The sequence below is a fragment of the Piliocolobus tephrosceles genome, chromosome 1, assembly GCF_002776525.5.
Source record: "Piliocolobus tephrosceles isolate RC106 chromosome 1, ASM277652v3, whole genome shotgun sequence".
NCBI classification, from domain to species: domain Eukaryota; kingdom Metazoa; phylum Chordata; class Mammalia; order Primates; family Cercopithecidae; genus Piliocolobus; species Piliocolobus tephrosceles.
The window spans coordinates 72684892-72703168 of record NC_045434.1 but is presented as its reverse complement, the minus strand read 5'-3'; the positions used below and the strand labels follow the sequence as shown (position 1 = coordinate 72703168).

The following is an 18277-nucleotide window of genomic DNA, read 5'->3' as shown; positions in this document are numbered from 1 at the left end:
GAAAGGATAACTACCATTGTTTTGGCTGGCATACAACTTCATTCAAGGGAAATTAGTGTAACCAAACAGGAGGGAGTTTTGTAGCTTAGAAGCCTCTTTTGTGTAAATACACACATGCTTCCATGGATTCAGTCTTGTACTACTGCCAAAAGCATTGGTACAGTAGCTTGCTCACCGGAGCACAAAACAAAGGACATTTGCATAACAGCAAAGTTCATCTGCTGAAATTATTACTTGGATCTATGTTGTGTGTTCTCTCTCCCCCACCAAAAGCAAACACTAGGTGATGCTAAACAATGTAAATTGTTGAAGAAATTTAATTTAACCTACAGTCTAAAAGTTACTTTTTAAAGTCTTTGTTAGTTTTAATATGAAGCTGGTCAAAGCAACACACATTTTTGATATAAATATAAGTGTATAGAATTATATTTATTAAGCACCAATGGGAAATTAATTTTAAGTACATGATATACAATGTTTATTGGATGAATTGAGCAATGTAAAGAATTGCTTTTGATTCAAAATAGAAACAAAACCAAAACCCAAGCCTAGAGTTAATAATCATTCCAGGAATGACTTTTTTTTTTCCATCCTGGGACAATTTTATAAAACTTTGGTAGCACTACCAATCACTATGATGCAACAAAACAAACACAGTCTCTTTACAAAGGCAACACTCCATAATGGACATGGTTCTGTATTATTTCGAATAAAAATGTTATAACTAGGCGTTACTGATTGTGGCCGATCTAAAAAAGAATAAGTATTTTCAAGCCAGGCTCGGTGGCTCAGGCCTATAATCGCAGCACTTTGGGAGGTCCAGGCAGGCAGATCACGAGGTCAGGAGATCGAGACCATCCTGGCTAACACAGTGAAACCCCGTCTCTACTAAAAAATACAAAAATAATCAGCCAGGCATGGTAGCGGTCGCCTGTAGTCCCAGCTACTTGGAGGCTGAGGCAGGAGAATGGCATGATCCCGGGAGGCGGAGCTTGTACTGAGCCAAGATCCTGCCACTGCACCCCAGCCTGGGCAACAGAGCAAGACTTCGCCTCAAAAAAAAAAAAAAAAAAAAAAAAAAGTATTTTCAGAAGAAGAACTCAGTGCACGATTCTACTTGACTCACCATATATAAACAATAATTAAAAGTATCAAGAACCTAGAGAAAGTTGCCTGGCTTTTTCTTCACATTTTTACCCTCTTTTGATTTTATAATATCATCCAGGAATTAAACAATATACATGGCTTGTCAGTCTGCTAGAGAAGTTTAGATTAGCATGGCTAGAAAGCTGAATCTCATAGGCACTCACCTGAGGCCACAAGGCAGGAATCTAAATGTCTCTAAGAAGGTGTCTGAAATATATAAACACTGTACACTAGTAATATCATTCTAAAAACTCACACTTTTAATTCTCATCTTATAACTAGGAAATAAAAAGTTATCAATAAGAAGAATCAGCAGGAACATTCAACTGAGTCTAGTATTTAATGCTATATACTATTTAAATAGTATTAAGATAACATACCTGTCTTTCAGTATTATTGGCTCACATGTTCAGAACGATCTTAAGACTTTACCAAAGCAGACGTTCTCGTGATATAGCTTAGCTCGTAAACAGAGGTATATGACTGCTAAACAATGACTTCTCTTTGTAAAATATGAGATTTAAAAGTCAAAATTGCAAATAGAAAATATTTTATATGAAATAACAGAAGGATAGTCATTAATGCATTGGTTAAGCAATTAATTTAACTATTTATCATAGAGGGTTGTTCCAGGTATTAGGATGGATGACGGAAATTGTCAACAATATTAACAACAGTAACAATAATAATTTCAGTTCTATTGACATTTACAGAACATCGGTACATGAGTGTACGTCTTTGTAAGTGCCTCTTTTAGGCAGTGGGATCACAGAAGGGATCAAGATAAAGTCCCTAGCCTCATGGCAATTACATTTTAGACAGAATGCAAACAAATAACTAGGTAATATACCTGGAAGTGATAAGAACTTGGGAGAGAAGAATAAATTGAGTGTAGAGAAGTACGGAATACTAGCTGATAGGGTGGAAGATACTACAAGGAGCAGAGTTGGTATTTCACCTTAGTGTTACTCGTTTTGTGCCATGTGTTTTTTTTCTCCATACAATGACACCTGTAAGAATTACAGTCCAACAGGGAAAGCAAGAGAGACAGCACATACTTAGGCCAACTAGAAAATAAATTAAATGTAACATATTAGTAAGTACTAAAAGAGGCGGTATGACTTGGCATAAATATGAGCCTTGAGAAAGGTAAATTGGAGAGCACAGCAGCATAGATGAAATAATATTCTTAAAATCTTATTTAATTACAAGAAAAATAAATATATAATGTCAAAGAGTTGTGTCACCTGAAAAAGTGAAAGCCATGCACTTTTATTTAATATTTAATCACCTAAGAAAATTTATTTCATCTTATAAGGTTGGTAAAAATGCCCTACTAAGACCTAACACAGTTCAATGAAACTATAGACTAATTTCATATATGAATACAGATTCAAAACTTTTAAATAAAAGATTACCAAATTGAATTAAGCAGTATATTAAAAGAATGATATACCAGGACAAATTGATTTGATTTTTAAAATGTGAGGATGGTTCAACATCAAAAAATCTATCAACATATTTCTTACATCAACCAATTAAAGTAGAAAGCCCATATATATTTTTTTTTAATCAATAGATGCAGAAAAAAGACATGCAATTCAGAAGTCATTTCTAACAAAAAGTCAAAGTAAAATCAGATTAGGACCAAGGTACTTAAATGGGATAAAGTCAATGTATAAACTGCTGCACCACTGAAGCCTTAAATTGAGGACTGATAAGAAATAATATGTATAAATAACTAAGTTGCATAACTATGATGCAGCAAAAAAAAAAAAAAAAAAAACCTTCTTTTATGGTAATATCATGAGCCTCTAAACCCTGATGCCCCTGTCCACTTTTTCATAGGTAATGCGGAATAAAATAGAGTAACCCTGCAGCTGTCAGCTCCTCTTACACAGTAGGGTCCTCACTCAGCTCAGGCTACTGAAGCCACCAGTCTTGGCAGGTGCGCCACAAGGAACAGTGTCACCCACACCACAACCATGTGTAGCTTCCTTCCCTCTGCTATGTACACTTAGGGTCACTCATTTATGGGTTAGATAATGAACCAAAGTAAAAGGAGTTGAGTCTTAGTCATCATCCTCATTGACTTTTAAAGATGGGCCAAAGTTTGATGTCTACTTAAAATAAACCATAGACAAAATGTATAAATATTTCACAGAAGGAAATAAAATAATAATGAAAATATATTCATTGAGTTCATGTTATGTTCTAGAAATTGCTTTCATTTAATTCTTACTGCAACTATGTCAGATAAATGCTATTGCTGTTCCCATTTTACAGGCAGGAAAACTGAGTATGAGGGATTAAGTAATCTGCATAAGATTACACAAGGAGTAAGAGTTGGAATTCACACCAAGGCAATAGGGTTCTAGAGCCCATGCTCTTCTCTACTTCTTTACACTGCAACAAGTGGAAAAAAAGTGCAATCTTCCTTGATGGAAGGACCTAATTCCCTAACAAGACAATCCTTCCAAAGTCAACATATAAACTGAGCATCCTTCATATCAGAATGCCAATGTTTTTTGTTTGTTTTATTTCAAAGTGGATAAAATTATTTTTTATTTTTTATTTTACTTTAAGTTCTGGGATACATGTATAGAACGTGAAGGTTTGTTACATAGGTATACATGTGCCATGGTGGTTTGCTGCACCTATCAACCCCTCATCTAGGTTTCAAACCCCGCATGCATTAGGTATTTGTCCTAATGCTCTCCCTCCCCTTACCCCTGACCCCTTGACAGTCCCCAGTGTGCCATGTTCCCCTCCCTGTGTCCATGTGTTCTCACTGTTCAACTCCCACTTATGAGTGGGAAGATGCAGTATTTGGAATATGCAGTGTTTGGTTTTCTGTTCCGGTGTTAGTTTACTGAGAATGATGGCTTCATGGATGAAGCTGGATAAAGTGATTTTAAAGTATAAATAGAAAACTAAATGATTGAAAATATTATAGAAAATTGTGAAAGAATAGTGAGGTGGTACTTTCTGTAGTACGTAAACTTACTCTAAAGCCATTGAATTATAATAATATGGTATTGGCATTAAAAAGACAAATGGTCATTGGAACCAACTAGAGAGTTTAGATATAGATATGAGTGTTTGTTGAAATGACTTATTGTAAGTAGAAGTTGCATTTTATTTCATTGGTAAAGAATGGTTTCCTTTAAAAATGATACCAGCCCGACCGACTATCCATGTGTAAGGGAAAAATAGATCCCTTTATCATATCATACTATAACTAACTTCCCATAAATTAAAAATGTTAATGTTAAAAAAGTAAAAATCTTAGGAAGAAAAGGAGAATATCATGAAATCTAAATGTAGGGGAGCACTTTCTAAAGAAAAAAAGAAACTCAGTAGCTTAAAAAAAGATAGCTATATGTAGCTAGAAATAATCTGATTGATTTTCTAAGGTGTAAACTGCCCGCACCCCACCAAAAAAAGTTAACATCCAAAAGATAGATTGGGAAAGTACATCTGTAACACATACTACAGACAAATCAATTTCACCTTAATATACATAGATCATCTAATAATTTATAATACAAGATACTTTAATAGAAAATAATTTAGGTAAGAGGATATATTAGGTTGGTGTAAAAGTAGTTGCCATTTTTACCATTAAAAATAATGACAAAAACCACAATTAATTTTGCATTCATACCTCACCTAAAGTCAAGGGAACGAAAATTAATTAAAGAAACAAGCAATACTGGCAAAAACTAATATCAGTAATTTCAAGAGTTTGTGGAGGCACACATCATGGATAATTTCATTGTTTGTGATAAAGTGAATTTCCCCAACTTTTTAAGAAAGTAGTACATCAATAATGATAAAAATTAAACATGCATTTTCCTTTCAGCATGGCTATCCTTGGTAATCTTTTCAATACAAAATAAACACAAGAGTACATATAGCATACATTTTCAAATATTATTTTTAGCATAAAATAATGTCAGGAGGATTAACAAATCATTTGTTTTCAACCATAAAAGGAATATTATGCAACCATAAAAAATAATAGGGTGTGTCCATAATCAATTAAGTCTGAAAAGCAAGTTGCAGCATAAGGGGTAGAGAAGATTTTTTTCTGTGAAAAGTTTTTTAAAAATAGAAGAGAAAGAGAGAGAGACCTAGGATAAGCATGAGTGTATTTGCTTCACTTGTATGAACATACAAAAAGTATGGAAGAATAAACTTCAAACTGTTACCTTTTCACCTGAGTGAAATAAAACAGAGCCACAATTAATGTTTCTTGTATATATATTTGTACTCTTTCTCTGTCTGATTGAGAAAATACAAATAGAGTATTTGAAATTAAAAATTAAGATTAATACTTTTTAAAGGAAAGGAGGACTTTTTGAAAAACAGCTTTATTTTTATTTCAACAAATATTTCTTGCACATGTTATTCTGTATGAATTTTTCAGGGGAGTCCATCATAAGAGGAATTGCTACACTGTACAGAGTCAAATATTTCCATGTGATCTTTCTTTATGGTACATTTGTATCTTCTGTTGACAAAATACTCTTAGAATTATGCAATCTTATGTCTACATATGATGGCAAGGATTGTCTCTTTACATTAGACAATGAGGGTTCCAAGGCCTGGAGATGTTCAATGTTTTGCCTAAAGCCACACAGCTTTGAGACATTTATCTTCTCTTAGTCCATTCTTAACTCATTTATCAATCTTTATAAATGCTCTTATTCATAAAGTTCTTAAAAATAGTTTGATGGAGTTAAAGACGTAAGGAAGTTGCTTACTATGCTTTTGGATATTACTCTTTTCAAGCCTAAAGCCAATCAACTAACCTGCATGTCTAAGTTTCTGCTTAAAATGGGGAACTTTGAAGGTGCCATGATTTTTTAGAGAGACTTTTCAGGGATGTAAAACAGCTGCTAAAAGTCAATCATTCCTTAAGCACTTAACCAGCAATTTAGCTGTCCTATTTTCTGAAGACTTATGATAAATAAACAGGAAAAAATGGACATATAAATCATTAAGAACCACTCAAATAAAAGAAATAATTATGATAGGAAAGCCATCTCTGAAGTAAACATTTTATTTCCAGTGCAAAACTATAATTCTATTTAAAAGTTTTAATGTAATACTATTGTTTTAGAGAACACAATTCTTGCTTATTCAGGCCAATAACACTTTCTTTTGTCTGAATTTTTAGGGATGTGACAATATTTCTTAATCTTTCTTATATACAATGAATATACAAAAGGTCAGGAAGTTAAACAAACTGAAAGTTTTAATCTCATATATTTTGACCACACATATGATAATAAATGTGGTCTTAAGCATAGAAAAGAATAGAATACAATATTTAGTTAACTGGCTCCTTAAAATTCTTGGACACGGGCCAGGCATGGTGGCTCACGTCTGTAATCCCAGTACTCTTTGGGAGGCCAAGGTGGGTGGATTACCTGAGGTCAGGAGTTTGAGACCAGCCTGGCCAATATGGCAAAACCCCATCTCTACTAAAACTACAAAAATTGGCCAGGCATGGTAGCATGTGCCTGTACTCCCAGCTACTCAGGGGGCTGAAGCAAGAGAATCGTTTGAACCCAGGAGGCGGAGGTTGCAGTGGGCCGAGATCACCCTGCTGCACTCCAGCCTGGGCGACAGAGTGAGACACTGTCTTAAAAAAAAAAAAAAAAGTCTTGGACACATTGATTGATTGAGACAGAGTTTCACTCTTGTTGCCCAGGCTGGAGTTCAATGGTGCAATCTCTGCTCAGTGCAGCCTCTGCCTCCCTGGTTCAAGCAATTCTCCTGCCTCCGCCTCCCTCCCAAGTAGCTGGGATTACAGACACCTGCCACCACACCCAGGTGATTTTTGATATTTTTAGTAGAGGCAGGGTCTCATCATGTTGGCCAGGTCTCTAACTCCTGGCCTCAGGTGATCCACCTGCTTCGGCCTCCCAAAGTGCTGGGATTCCAAGCATGAGCCATCACACCCAGCCAACACGTTCATTTTTAATAATGGCTCCAGGGTATTTTCAGGAGGGTGATCAAATTAGATACCATCTCTGTTGGCCTACTGACTATAATAACGATATCCTTCTCTATATTGTTATAAGAGATTGTTTTATATAGTTCTAGAAATTTTCTATAGAATTAGATTCATTTCTTCTAACTCACTGCTGTCAAAAAGATATATTTTTCTAAGTTTGTAACTTTTAAAAAAATAAAAAATAGGTTTTAGATGGAAACATTTATAGTAGAAAAATAGGGTTTTTTTTAGATCTTGAAATGTTTATCTGCAGAGTCATTATACCAAATCTCTTCATCTCTGCTGGTAGATATCTTATTCAAGTTTTATCTTCTGAACGCTCTTTCTCAGTCTCAATACCAAGTTCCAAATCAATTCGCTGTTAGCTCAACTACTAACACAGACTATCTCCTAAGTATTAATTCTTTTTTTTAATATATATACTTTAAGTTCTAAGGTACATGCGCACAACGTGCAGGTTTGTTACATAGGTATACATGTGCCAGGTTGGTGTGCTGCAGCCATTAACTCGTCATTTACATTACGTATATCTTCTAATGTTATCCCTCCCCCCTCCCCCAACCCCACGACAGGCCCCAGTGTGTGATGTTCCCCTTCCTGTGTCCAAGTGTTCTCATTGTTCAGTTCCCACCTATGAGTGAGAACATGCGGTGTTTGGTTTTTTGTCCTTGTGATAGTTTGCTGAGAATGATGGTTTCCAGCTTCATCCATGTCCCTACAAAGGACATGAACTCATCCTTTTTTATGGCTGCATAGTATTCCATGGTATATATGTGCCACATTTTCTTAATCCAGTCTATCATTGGTGGACATTTGGGTTGGTTCCAAGTCTTTGCTATTGTGAATAGTGCTGCAGTAAACATACGTGTGCATGTGTCTTTATAGCAGCATGATTTATAATCCTTTGGGTATATACCCAGTAATGGGATGGCTGAGTCAAATGGTATTTCTAGTTCTAGATCCTTGAGGAATTGCCACACTGTCTTCCACAATGGTTGAACTAGTTTACGGTCCCATCAACAGTGTAAAAGTGTTCCTATTTCTCCACATCCTCTCCAGCACCTGTTGTTTCCTGACTTTTTAATGATTGCCATTCTAACTGGTGTGAGATGGTATCTCATTGTGGTTTTGATTTGCATTTCTCTGATGGCCAGTAAGGATAAGCATTTTTTCATGTGTATGTTGGCTGCATAAATGTCTTCTTTTGAGAAGTGTCTGTTCACATCCTTTGCCCACTTTTTGATGGGGTTGTTTGATTTTTTCTTGTAAATTTGTTTGAGTTCTTTGTAGAGTCTGGATATTAGCCCTTTGTCAGATGGGTAGATTGTTAAAATTTTCTCCCATTCTGTAGTTTGCCTATTCACTGTGACGGTAGTTTATTTTGCTGTGCAGGAGCTCTTTAGTTTAATTAGATCCCAAAACAGAGATATAGACCAATAGAACAGAACAGAGCCTTCAGAAATAATATCACACATCTACAACCATCTGATCTTTGACAAACCTGACCAAAACAAGAAATGGGGAAAGGATTCCCTATTTAATAAATGGTGCTGGGAAAACTGGCTAGCCACATATAGAAAGCTGAAACTGGATCCCTTCCTTACACCTTTAGCAAAAATTAATTCAAGATGGATTAAAGACTTAAGTGTTAGACCTAAAACCATAAAAACCCTAGAAGAAAACCTAGGCAATATCATTCAGGACATAGGCATGAGCAGAGACTAAGTATTAATTCTTTAAAGTGTTGTCAAGCTCTGACCTGAACTCTCAAAGTATTCTGGTCTAAGAGGCAAGAAAAGCTGTATTTTTCAGATTAGTCAGGTTGAATTTAGCTCTGATAGCTCTTATATTTTCATTTATGTTACAAATACCAGGAAGCCCTCTGAGTTTGGGTTTGGCCTTGACTCATTTTTCAGGTCCACAGACAGCATTGCACCTCCAAAACAACTAGAGTCCTGTGTCTCTTCTACAACCTTTGCTTGTTTTAGGGTGTTTTTAAAAATACTCTCCACATCCAGGAAAATCCTCTATGTTTACAAGGACCACATCTGAAGCTTCTCTTCATCCCAGCATCTCTTCTTAGAACTCTCCAAAAAGTTTTTTTAAGATTAACAATGATTTCATGCCCTGCAGTATAATTTGGTAGATATTGGCCCGTTGTTAATTATAAATTACCAAATTAATCATCAAGCAATTGCCCAGCTAACATGCAGTGAGAGCCCTTTTTGTCACCAATTATTAGTAAGAACACTCTTTAAAAAATCTCAGGTCATAGTCCTCCTGGATGAAATCTTTTCCCCTTGATTTAAGATAGAAAATTATGGTCAGTCCTTCTCCATTTTAATTTCTGTATTGCTCCTCTTTGATTTGCATAGAGTTACGAATGTACATATAAATATGTCACCTTGCAGAAATCTGTCTCTTAAGGTTTCAAAATAACTGTATTTAGGGAAAAAATATAATCTAACAAACTATGACTACAATTACTAACTGAACTCCACCTCTGTGCACATGGTACTAAGTGGATGTACAATTTATCCCTGCTATGAAGAAGCTTATGTACTGGGACACGAGATATATATCCTGGCATTTATATAAGGTGCACTAGAAGGTACCAATAAAAGAGATGAAACAGGATACATTGTAAGTAAATGATTTTTGTCATGGCCTGTGTACATTTTTTTAGGATCTCTTTCCCCATAAGAACATGAGTGTGTTACCACTATGCTCCTATATAGTTTAGCGAGAAAAGAAAATAAACTTCAGACATTCTAGAATTCTATTACAAAATGTTGTTTTTTCTTCTGTTGCTCAAGTCCACGTTTTAGCTAAGCACAAACATCTTTGGCTTCCCCTTTTTAAAAGCTTTCTATACATTTTCTTATCCCAGAGAAGAGGATGTGCTGTTAATGCTTTAATTGCTAAGTTATATATAAGTAAGATTCAGGAACTCAATTTCCCATCTTTAGAAAATATGAATAATGATTTCTCTTTCCCTTCCTCCAAGAAAAAGTGACTTATTTAGCAGGCACACTAACAGTGCAAAGAAATGAGTTCTGATGTTTCATTTAATTGAGTTATAAACATGAAAACTATCAAATCCTATGCAACCCTATTGAAGCATGTGGATGTGTGAATTTTCTCCATGTGTTTGCTCTGTGTCCTTCAGAACACCCACAGTGGTGATGAATCACTGAGGTGTGTATCAGTCTGACAGTCATAGAAAGTGGCAAGACTGAAAGCCAAACCCAGGAAACAGCATTTCATTTAGCTCCTGGAATACTGCTAATTGATCTCAAACCCTTCATTACTGTCTAGTCCTAAGGACTCAGGAGAATACAGGCGTTTAGAAAATGACTTAACTGAAAACAAAATTCTAGGCCTTGTGAACTTCAATTGCTCTATTCCTGTATTATCACACTGATTCTAAGTTTATCTTTCATTTCAGGTCACTTGGAAACCCCCACTCATCCAGAACGGAGACCTACTTAGCTATGAGATTCGCATGCCTGATCCTCACATCACTATAACCAATGTGACTTCCGCAGTGTTAAGTCAGAAAGTTACTCATCTGATTCCTTTCACTAATTATTCTGTCACCATTGTTGCTTGCTCAGGGGGTAATGGGTATCTTGGAGGGTGCACAGAGAGTTTACCTACCTATATTACCACTCACCCCACCGTACCTCAGAATGTTGGCCCATTGTCTGTGATTCCACTAAGTGAATCATATGTTGTGATTTCTTGGCAACCACCATCCAAGCCAAATGGACCTAATTTGAGGTAAGAGAAGGTGACTATGATTTTTATTTTGCTATGGTCCTTATCTCTCCGAGAAGTGGGGAAGTGAAGGAGACTTATTTCTGTATGAACATAGAACTAACTTGGCATTGAATATCCACTCACTCATAACTTTCACACACTGTCATACTGTACACTTCAACTTATTATGGAAACATCAAAGTTTATCAAAGTAGAAATATAATCATCATATTTGAAGAACTAAAGACCCTTGAAACCACAATCACCATTCTCTAAGGATTTGCTACATAATCTGTCACTTCATTTTCAACATATACTTTTATTATATGTTAGGAAAACCTGATGTATGTTCTATATGATACATTTGCACAAATGTACCTCAAAATTCTAAGGCTAACACAGTAATTCTTTGGCACATTATTAGCATATGGAAACTTGTGAGGAGTGTGGTCAGTGATCCAGATAAGATAAAAGAAAAGAGCTGTGAGTCAGAAATTGTTTTGCAACAACCCAAACTTCATACTTGGCTGAGAATACAAAGTTGATAATATTATCATTGTTTATAAAGTATTGATAGTCATAGGAAACCATTAACTTGATAAGCTTTGTGTATTCCTACTTTGTGTAAAACTGGCAATAAAGATTTGGCAAATCTAACATAGAAGAAATCTAAAATGCTATCATTCTGGCAGATAATAGTAAAATGTGAATGCAACTGATTGTTCAAAATATTAAATATATGGAATTTTTTCCAGAAAATAAATTTATTTGAAACAAAACCACATAATTGTAAACTTAAGATGTTGTTCTTTATGCTTGCACACATATATCACAAGCACATGCCACAGAACAGCCTGAGTTTTGGTAATCTCAATATTAGTTGAGATAATCCTGATGTTCCTGCTTGTCTTTTGCTTTAGATATGAGCTTCTGAGACGTAAAATCCAGCAACCACTTGCATCAAATCCCCCAGAAGATTTAAATCGGTGGCACAATATTTATTCAGGAACTCAGTGGTTTTATGAAGATAAGGGTCTTAGCAGGTGAGATTACAAAAACTATAAAAACAAATGCTGGCATTTAGTTCTGGGCATGTTGAATAGTTCAAAGTATCTTAGTGTCTTCATTGTGTGAGCGTGTTATCAGTTATGCAATAAAACACGTTTGGTTATTATCTGTGGCATTAATCATCCAGCTGTAACAGTCAGCATGTTTAATGTTTTCCATCTTAACTGCATGCTTAAAATAAGCCTTTTGAAGTTCAACTTGTAGATGTTCAAGCCTTAACCTATTGCCTTTGTCACAGCTCTATCAAGACATAAAATGTAATGGAAGAATTTGGAAATATTGAACACATACAAAATGGGGATAATTCCTGGCCATTTGTAGAATGCTTGCTATTTCTAGAAATGACTTATAAATGAATTATAATGACTTATAATTGATTGTAAGTTATTGATTCAGTCTACAAAAAAAATTTAGTGAGCAGGATTGGGACTTGAAAGAATTCAATCTAGAGTTCAAAGACATTAAGTTAGGACTAATAGGTGATGTTAGAATAGGGTGCTACATGGGAGGGATAGGAGATCTGGGCTCTGCTTTATCCTGTGCTAGAGAACTAGCTTTGTGATGTTAAGCCACAAAGCTTCACTTCTTAAAAATCACTTAACTTCTCTGGGCTTCATTTTTGTTGTCCATCAAATGAGGTGATTTTATATAATTAAATGACTTCTAAATCTTCATGAGTTCAAGCAATGTGATTAAATTTCCAAAAACATGAATGTTATTTTATGAAAATGCCTCAATCATATGTTTCAGTAACTTTTCTATCTGGGTCATTATTTTTCTTGACCCACCACTGGGTAGCTGTAGTCTGAACCCTGTTTACCACTCTAGCCTTGTCTCCCATCCCTTCCTTACCAAGGCCTCTACATTCCAGCCACATTTGCATTGCATTCAGTACCTCCAACATACAACACTTGCTCCTTCAGCTTTTCCCCATAGTTGGCTTTTCCTGCTGCCTGACTAGATCATCTGCCATGTCTTAGCCTAGAGGTTTCTTCCTCTAGGAGGCCTTTCCTGCCAACCCTCTTGCTGGTCTGATTCAGCTCCTCTGTAATATTTCCACAGGACATCCCGTAACATATCACTATTGCCATTGTAGTGTACTGGCCTGACTGCTTGTCTGAACACCACGTTATATTATCAGATCTACCATAAGGCAGGGGTGCAGTCCTCATGACTCTGTCTTCATTTCCTAGCATGGTGTCTGGCACATAGCAGCACATAGTGCCCTGCACCTGAATGCTTCAAGGAAAAACATTTTAGCTCAATCAAGAATTACTTTACTTCTCTGCACCTTAGGAATGTTAGCTGCAGTGTTGTGTCTCTGGGGAATGGCAAAACTAAGGAAAAGTCTCCTGCCCTCTTAAAAAGTTGTCATGGGAAAACATCGTAGTTCTTGTAAGATTCTCAGAGAGAGGCACAGCATAAATCTGATCAAGCCACAGAATGAACTATATGAAACTGCCACTTTTATAGGCGAAGACTGGTCGATTACTAGCAGATCCATGTTGCTCATCCTAAATTACCATGGTCATTGTACTATTCTCAACTACTTTTGATTCATTAGTTACTTGATTTGGCATCCCTATATGATTTTCACTTCAGTAGAAGAAATTCATTTATTTTGCTTATTTTTGCTTACTATGTGCTGAGGCACTGTGATAAGGAACGAAAGATAAATACATTTTAGCCCTTGCCCTCAAACAACTGACCATCTAGTGGAGGTTCCTTTCCGCTGCCCCCTCCATAGAGAGTGTGATGTGTATTAATCACTGTCAGAGTTATCTACAGACTCACCAATTCTGCCTACAGAAGTCATTTCAAATAGTAGCTTCCTGTGATCTGTGAACTCTAAGTGCTTAAATATAACTATTTCCAAAAATAAATAAAACCTGACTATTTAACATTACTGAATCTGAGTTTTAGCAATGAGATACTCAGTAAAAATGAAGAGAACGTCTCCAAAAGTTAATTTTGTTTCTTTACCCAAGAAATGAAAACTTATTAAATAATTAGGACCAAGGCCATGAAGTGAGTTATGAATTTTTAGTGATTCCTCTAAGGATTCTTAATGAGAGGTTAAAATCTAAGATTTCAGGAAAAAATAAAGTGAATTTCCACAACTTAAATTGAAATATAAATGACATAAACACACCCATGGCAGCTGTTTCTGGAGGGGAAGTGTGCTGATAACAAAATTGTGTTGAAGAGATATTTTGACTAGATTCATAATGCCAAATGTCATTTTTTTTTCTGGTAGTACTTGCAAAGATTGTTTTTATTTATTCGAATAACAGCTACAACTTACATACAGCTTGTAGAAAAAAGAAAAGCATTTCTTCTTAACGTTCAGAGTAAGTAGCGTGAGTCTTTATGGGAATCTCTTTTTCTAGCCCTCTACCCTTTGTAAGTCCATAAAGAGTTAGGAGTGCCTTCAGCCCAAGGGGGAGTATCTTGCAAATATGAGAGAAAACCAAAACTTGGTCCCCTGGTGGGGGTGGTATTTTTCTGTTTAAAGGAAGTGATCTTGTTTGATCAGATGGTGCCACTGGCCACCTTGGCAACATCTGGGGCTCCTTGTTCCTGCTGGTCTGCTAGTGGTCTCTCAAATTGCAGACGGGGACGAAGCTGAGTATTCGTCACGTGTTGGTTCACATCTGTGTTACAGTTTCCTCATGGCCCTTCCTTTGCCTACATTTGTTTTGCTGATTTATTTGTTTGGGCAGGTATGTTTTCTTGGGTTTTTAATTGAATTCTAATATCTTTGGGAGGATTATGTAATTTCCTGTTCTCCCCAGATTTCACCATCCCGATTTCCTTCTTAACATCTGCATAAATAAAAGGAGCACTGAAGTGTTTCTTACCATCTTGACTTGAATATCACCATAGTTACATTTAGAATCAGCTTTTAAATGGCACTTCTCCTGATATAAAAAGTAAAATTAAGATTCACTAGACATCTTTTTATGAATATATTTGTGACAGTAAATATAAGTTGAAGCCAATTTCCTAGTTCAAGTGGTCTATTTTGGCGAAGTATGTGTTTATAATGTATAGAAAAGCACCAATTTAATTTAAAGCATCATATTTGGAAATTCAGATCATTCTAGTAGCTATTTTTTCTTTTATATCTACATGTACAAAACAGTCTCAAGCCAATTATCCAGATAATTTAATTCTAACAAGTACTTTTTGCTCTTATGGTTATCTTACATAAGGAGTAAATTTGTCTAAATTGCACAGCTAGTTGCCTCATTATTGAATTTTGCTCTGCCTGTGTAGACACGAACTCCGTATAACTACAGGTTTATACTGCTTGTCAGTTTTTAACTTTTCTTCCTTAATAATTCCTTGCAAAGTGACCAAGTTATGGTTGTTGGGGGAACTATAACTTTGGATTTCCTGACATTTTCATCACTTGGAAAATCTGGTGAACGTGCTGTTATTACCTGGAGCTGCCGATGTGAGTCAGGCAGAGTTTAACAAGAGGGCGACAACCTCCTTCATTTTAAGCATCAATCTACCCTTACAATTTTCAGCACCTAACAACACTACCTTCGCTCCTGAGTGATCAGATAAAGCTGCTAAGAATACAATGAGCATGTTTTCCTTTTTGTTGTGGATTTAAAGAAGGACAAGTTATAAGAAAGAATAGGGTTATTTCACTATTATAGAGAAAATATTGACTTGCAGGTTGTAATTTAGATTTATAAATTAGCTTTCATTAAGTTTATGAAGGAAGGCATGTTTTAATTGCTATTCTTTTCAATTATTTATAAATTTCTCAGAGTATTTTTTTTTTTTTACAATGACTATTTGGATGGAGACCTCTATGTGATTCCTCGAGAATCCACTAATTGTATTACATTTAAATTAAAACATTCAAAATTAACACATTTTCGTTTTATTTTTCAAAGAAGGGTAAGACTTGTTTAAGATGTAAATGCTTAAGCTAAACATATCATAAATTCTAAGTTTAAATCTTATCGACATATATTTTCATATATATTTTTAAACCTACTAAAATAAAGATATTTCGAGTCCTGAAAGAGGATACCATTTCTGTGGGGATAATTTTCAAAAGAATATAACTTTTGTTTCTCTCCTTTGTAATAAGATTAAATGTGTATGGATGGCATCTTTGTCTTTGCTAGTATGAAAGACTGGATCAGTTCCATGACACGTGTTTCTATAATATAAATAATTTCGTGTTGTAGCTATTAAGTAAAGAAGTTAACTTTGAACATAGAAAGGGCAAGTGAAAGCAAGGCTTCTCCCATGACTACCAAGATGAGGTAGATGCTATTAGTTTCTTCCTTAATAGGTGAATGTGAATAAAAAATGGGTCTAGGAATGAAAGCCAACTTCTGTCAATGCTGGTATACCATCTCATAGCCATGTACTCAATTCAAAATGAGTAAACATGTATTTCACATTCAAATTAAATTGGTCACAGTGTTTTTTCCCATTGGATTTTTTTTCAATGCTTTACATTCCCCTCACGATGTCCTTTTCTGTGTTATCACATTAAGTGTTACCTCATTGTATTAGCCCATTTTGCATTGCTGTAAAAGAATACCTGAGGCTAGATAATTTATAAAGAAAAATTTACTTGGCTCACGATTCTGCAGACTGTACAAGAAGCCTGGTGCCAGTGTCTTCCTCCGGTGAAGGCTTCAGGGAGCTTTTACCCATGGTGGAAGGTGAAGAGGGAGCAGGTATGTCACATGGCAAGAGAGGGAGCAAGAGGGCAATGAGAGGAGTGCCATGCTCTTAAACAACCAGCTCTCCCCTGAGTTAATAGTGTGAGTGCTCACTCATTACCGCAGCGATGACAGCAAGCCATTCATAAGTGATTCACCCCCATGACCCAAACACATCTCACTAGGGCGCATATCCAACATTGGTGATCACATTTCAACATAAGATGTGGAGGGGACAAATATCCAAACTATATCACTCATGAAAACTGAGCTGCTAAATCCAGAAGGATGTGTTTTGTCATAGGAGGTTTTTTCCCCTAGTGTTTTCTTAGAATTAAAAAGAAAAACTACTTTCATTGTCTTTGTTTCTTTCTCATGTTGATGACAAAGTAGAACAAAGATGAAAATTATTGCAAAATTGTCTGAGGTCTGATAGTTCTGGTAGTGTAGGTATAGATAGATACAGAAACATAACAGCTTCAACTTTCACTCACAATCTAAAATGTCTCACATTATAGTAATATTCAAGCATGATAAACATTACTCTTCAATTTTTGAAGCAAAGATCTTCAATACTATTTTTAGAATCAACAAAAAGATGTTTTAAAGTGCCTACCACCAACTGAAAATTTTAATAGCTATAGACTTAAGCAATGGAAACAGTATTGCGTTTTTCTTTGTTTGCTATTCCCACAAAAGATTTGAAGATGTAAGGAACAGTATGCTTTATGAGGTTTCTCAAATCCACACTTGTGTGATGGTGTACTCAAGCATACTTTGGGTTGTGGCAGAGATGAGGAAGAGTTAGTGGAAGAAATAACTAAATAGCCTGCATTTTCAGAAGCATGATTTATATTGGTGACAATATTGACACATGAATTCTGTTAGGACATCAATAAAGTTGACACATTTTTAATTCTGATGAAAATAACCCCAGGCATTCTGCAGCTGCCCTGAATAATTTTATTGGTTTCCCCAAACATATCAGACCCTTCTTCACGTATTTTGGTACAAAATACACATCTTCACGTATTTTGCCCAGGTACAAGTCTTCACGTATTTTGCCCTGGACAAATGTCTTCAGTGGACAAAATACCACTTCTTATCAAAACCTGCCCCAAATGTTACCTCCTCCATGAAGACTTCCCAGATGGATATGGTTAAATTAGATGCTTCATCTGATGCGTGTTCAAAGAAAAAGGAAGAAGTGAATAAATACTTTAGATGTTCTCATTTAAAAACATATTTCTGTAAAATGTTATATATACTATGGCTCCAGGTGGACAGATAACAATTTTATTATTTTTAATATCTGGCATATTGGTAATATCCAATAAATATTAAATGAATGAGCAAAAGAAGGAACAAAGTGATGTATTAAATATGAAAAAGCAATATAATTTGTTTTAAAAATATTTTTAAAAGGAGCACTTTGCTAAGTTTCAGCAGAGATATTTTTCCATTGGACAGGTAGATTTTTATCTCACTAACCTAACAAATTATATAAGTGACCTGAAATTTTTGAGACTGAGTGCTTAAATAACTATGAAACATCTATTCATTCATTTATAAA

At 35.4% G+C, this 18277-nt stretch overlaps 1 protein-coding gene across 1 annotated transcript in view; it reads left to right on the top strand.

The window, feature by feature from the left end:
* USH2A (usherin) overlaps positions 1-18277 on the top strand; it is a 798346-nt gene that overhangs the window by 531180 nt on the left and 248889 nt on the right. Inside the window, exons 41-42 of the mRNA XM_023203737.1 lie at positions 10623-10957; positions 11857-11979. Coding sequence (XP_023059505.1) covers positions 10623-10957; positions 11857-11979 — 458 coding nt within the window. The remainder of the gene's footprint in view (positions 1-10622; positions 10958-11856; positions 11980-18277) is intronic.